Here is a 2,406-nt window from a genome sequence, read left to right as displayed (position 1 = left end):
GGGGGGGGGGGGGGGGGGGGGAGGCTGGCTGCCCCCACACATGCCCCTGGAGCCAAGAACTATGAGGCAATCGGGCCGTGGCGCAGAGAACGTGACCTTGTTTTCTGGGCCAGGCCTGTCTTGTGGTGCGCACCCCACCCCCCGCCGCTTTCTAATTCTTACGGAATAAAAGGAAGAATCCACTGGCTTCCGAACCTTTCCCTCCCAAACCCAATGTTATGAGGGCCAAAGCCAAGTTAAGGGAGAAGCATCTAAGGCTAGAAATCGAGGGGCGCAGACCTCACTGCATCAAATGATTTCCAGAACGACTTCCCTGCGATCTCAAAGGGAGATGTGTGGTCCCAACCCGATCCTTCTCTCACAAAAGGGCCGCATTTTGAACACATCCCAATCTGAACATCTCTGAATCCTGCTGAGTCACTCAAACGTAAGCTCCGCTCTAAAGATGCGGTCAGCTCTAAAGATGACGGGCCCCGGGGAGATGGGTTTCAAAAGCTCCGCAACCAGGTCCATTCCACCGGCTCTCCTTGCAGTGAAGGGCGTTCAGGGCTCAGTAACCGTAGGGGCCACCCTTCTTCTGTGCCTGAGGGCTGCCATCACACTCCCTCGTCCCCACGATCCCCGCTAATCGCCTTCCCCTCCCCCTCCCCGTTCCCATTACACTCACAGGGACCCTGTCCGGATATTTCTTCCGGATCTTTTCCCCTTCCTTTTTCCGATACTCAAAGGGATGGTCCTCCTTATATTGGAACTTCATGATGGACCGCAGTGTTTCCAAGATCCCCGGACGGGGCCTGCCGCCGTCGCTGATGGTTGCGTCCCTCCGGTCGCGCTTCCCTCTGCCCAACTCCGATAGATATCAGAACTGCCTCAGAAATGTCAGCTCCCGTCGCTGCGCAGCTTGGCAGAGCTTTCAGAAGGGATGTCGGGTCCCCTCGGACGCAGGTAGGGGCCGGCCAGGTAGAGAAATCCCAGCCGCTTTTCCCGAGAGCTGGGAACACAAAAACAACTCGGCAGCGCTTTGGTATTGTGACGTCATGACGTCCCGCCTCCCCGCCCCGCCCCCCCGGCGTTCGGACCGCGCGGGGAAGGGGAGGGTGGAGGGAGAAACGCGGCAGATTGCCCAGTGTTCTTTCCAAGCCAGACTCTCCTGAGCAGTTCTTTGCAACCATGAAAATCCTGTACTTCGAATTTTATTGGGATTGTGACATTAAGAATGGCTTGAAGGGGGGAAAAATGTTCTAGAGATCCGTTCTTCCCTCTTTGTCGCTGTTTCTTGGTTTGGTCCAAAAACAAACACAGAGGGCAAAAATCCAGCTTTTTCCACCTGATCCGGGATCTGGAGTCTAGGGAAAGGAAGAACGGGGCTCCTGGGTTCCTTTGGCCACTGCAGAAGTGCGCGATCTTGCATGTTGCCCTTTGCGCCTTCAGCTGCTCCGCGGGCTAGGCTGGCTCCCTCCGACCGTGACCCCTCCTTCACCACGCTGGCGTCATTCATTTTGTTTGGGTCCTTGCCGCAATTTGCTCCTAGAGCAGCGGCATAAACAGAGCATGACTCAGGAATTTGAGGAGATGTATAAGGTGAAGGGCATGAGATGTAATCAAGGTCCAGAGAAGTGATGTCAGTCATGACTGCTAAGGGGCTTCATTCATGTTCCAATATAGAAATGATTCGCTTTCTCCTATTAACTCAGAAGTTGGGCCTGACTTCTGGAAAAGAAAATACGGAGCAAGTCAGGTGATTAACTCAGTATTTCTCAAACATTTCTTTTTTTACTCGGCAAAAATTCACCAGAGGATAGTGCCGCTTGTTAAGCGTCCCTAAGGTGAAAAGAAAGTGCCACCCGAATAGGCAGGTGGAAGACTGGTGGACCAGGTGCCATTGCGCGCCCCTGTGCCCCTGCCCTTTCCCCACTAAGAATCAAAGGACGGGGGCGGCGGCGGGTGGCGGGGGGGGGGGGGGGGGGAGCCTTTCCAACCTCATCTAAGGGCAGTGATTTCAGGGACCTGTATGGGGAGGGCAGCGAAAATGGTGAAAGATGCATAAGAGACAGGAAGGGCTGCTTTGCTGTGACCAAGCCCAGGGAGCTCTGACATATACAAGGGCAGTCCGTGTCGCCTATCTTTTATTAAGGTCTCAGTGTCTTTGGTTTAAAAAACCCCACAAAATAAAAGAAATTAAGTTTCATTGTTGAAAAAAGGAAAATGAAGAACATAGTCTTACTTCTTGGTATTAATTATTTTTCTCCATGGCATCCTTCAGTCCTTTGTATAAATCTCCAGGAATTATTTTATCACATTACATGTTTATAATTTTCAGTCTTTATTTTGAAAATGAAATTTTTAGCTCATTTTAGCTTTGACCCAATATAGCTAAGATCTCTGAAAGGAAGTACTTTACAACCA

The 2,406-nt window shown here is 51.8% G+C and overlaps 1 protein-coding gene across 1 annotated transcript in view; it reads right to left on the bottom strand.

Moving 5' to 3' along the window:
- The window catches only part of GABARAPL1 (GABA type A receptor associated protein like 1), an 8,625-nt gene extending 7,566 nt beyond the window's left edge, over positions 1-1,059 (bottom strand). The window contains exon 1 of the mRNA XM_049627125.1: positions 668-1,059. Coding sequence (XP_049483082.1) covers positions 668-757 — 90 coding nt within the window. The 5' untranslated portion in view covers positions 758-1,059. The remainder of the gene's footprint in view (positions 1-667) is intronic.
- Between the last annotated feature and the right edge of the window lie 1,347 nt (positions 1,060-2,406).

The sequence above is a fragment of the Panthera uncia genome, chromosome B4, assembly GCF_023721935.1.
Source record: "Panthera uncia isolate 11264 chromosome B4, Puncia_PCG_1.0, whole genome shotgun sequence".
NCBI lineage: Eukaryota > Metazoa > Chordata > Mammalia > Carnivora > Felidae > Panthera > Panthera uncia.
This window is presented reverse-complemented; position numbering and strand designations above follow the sequence as displayed.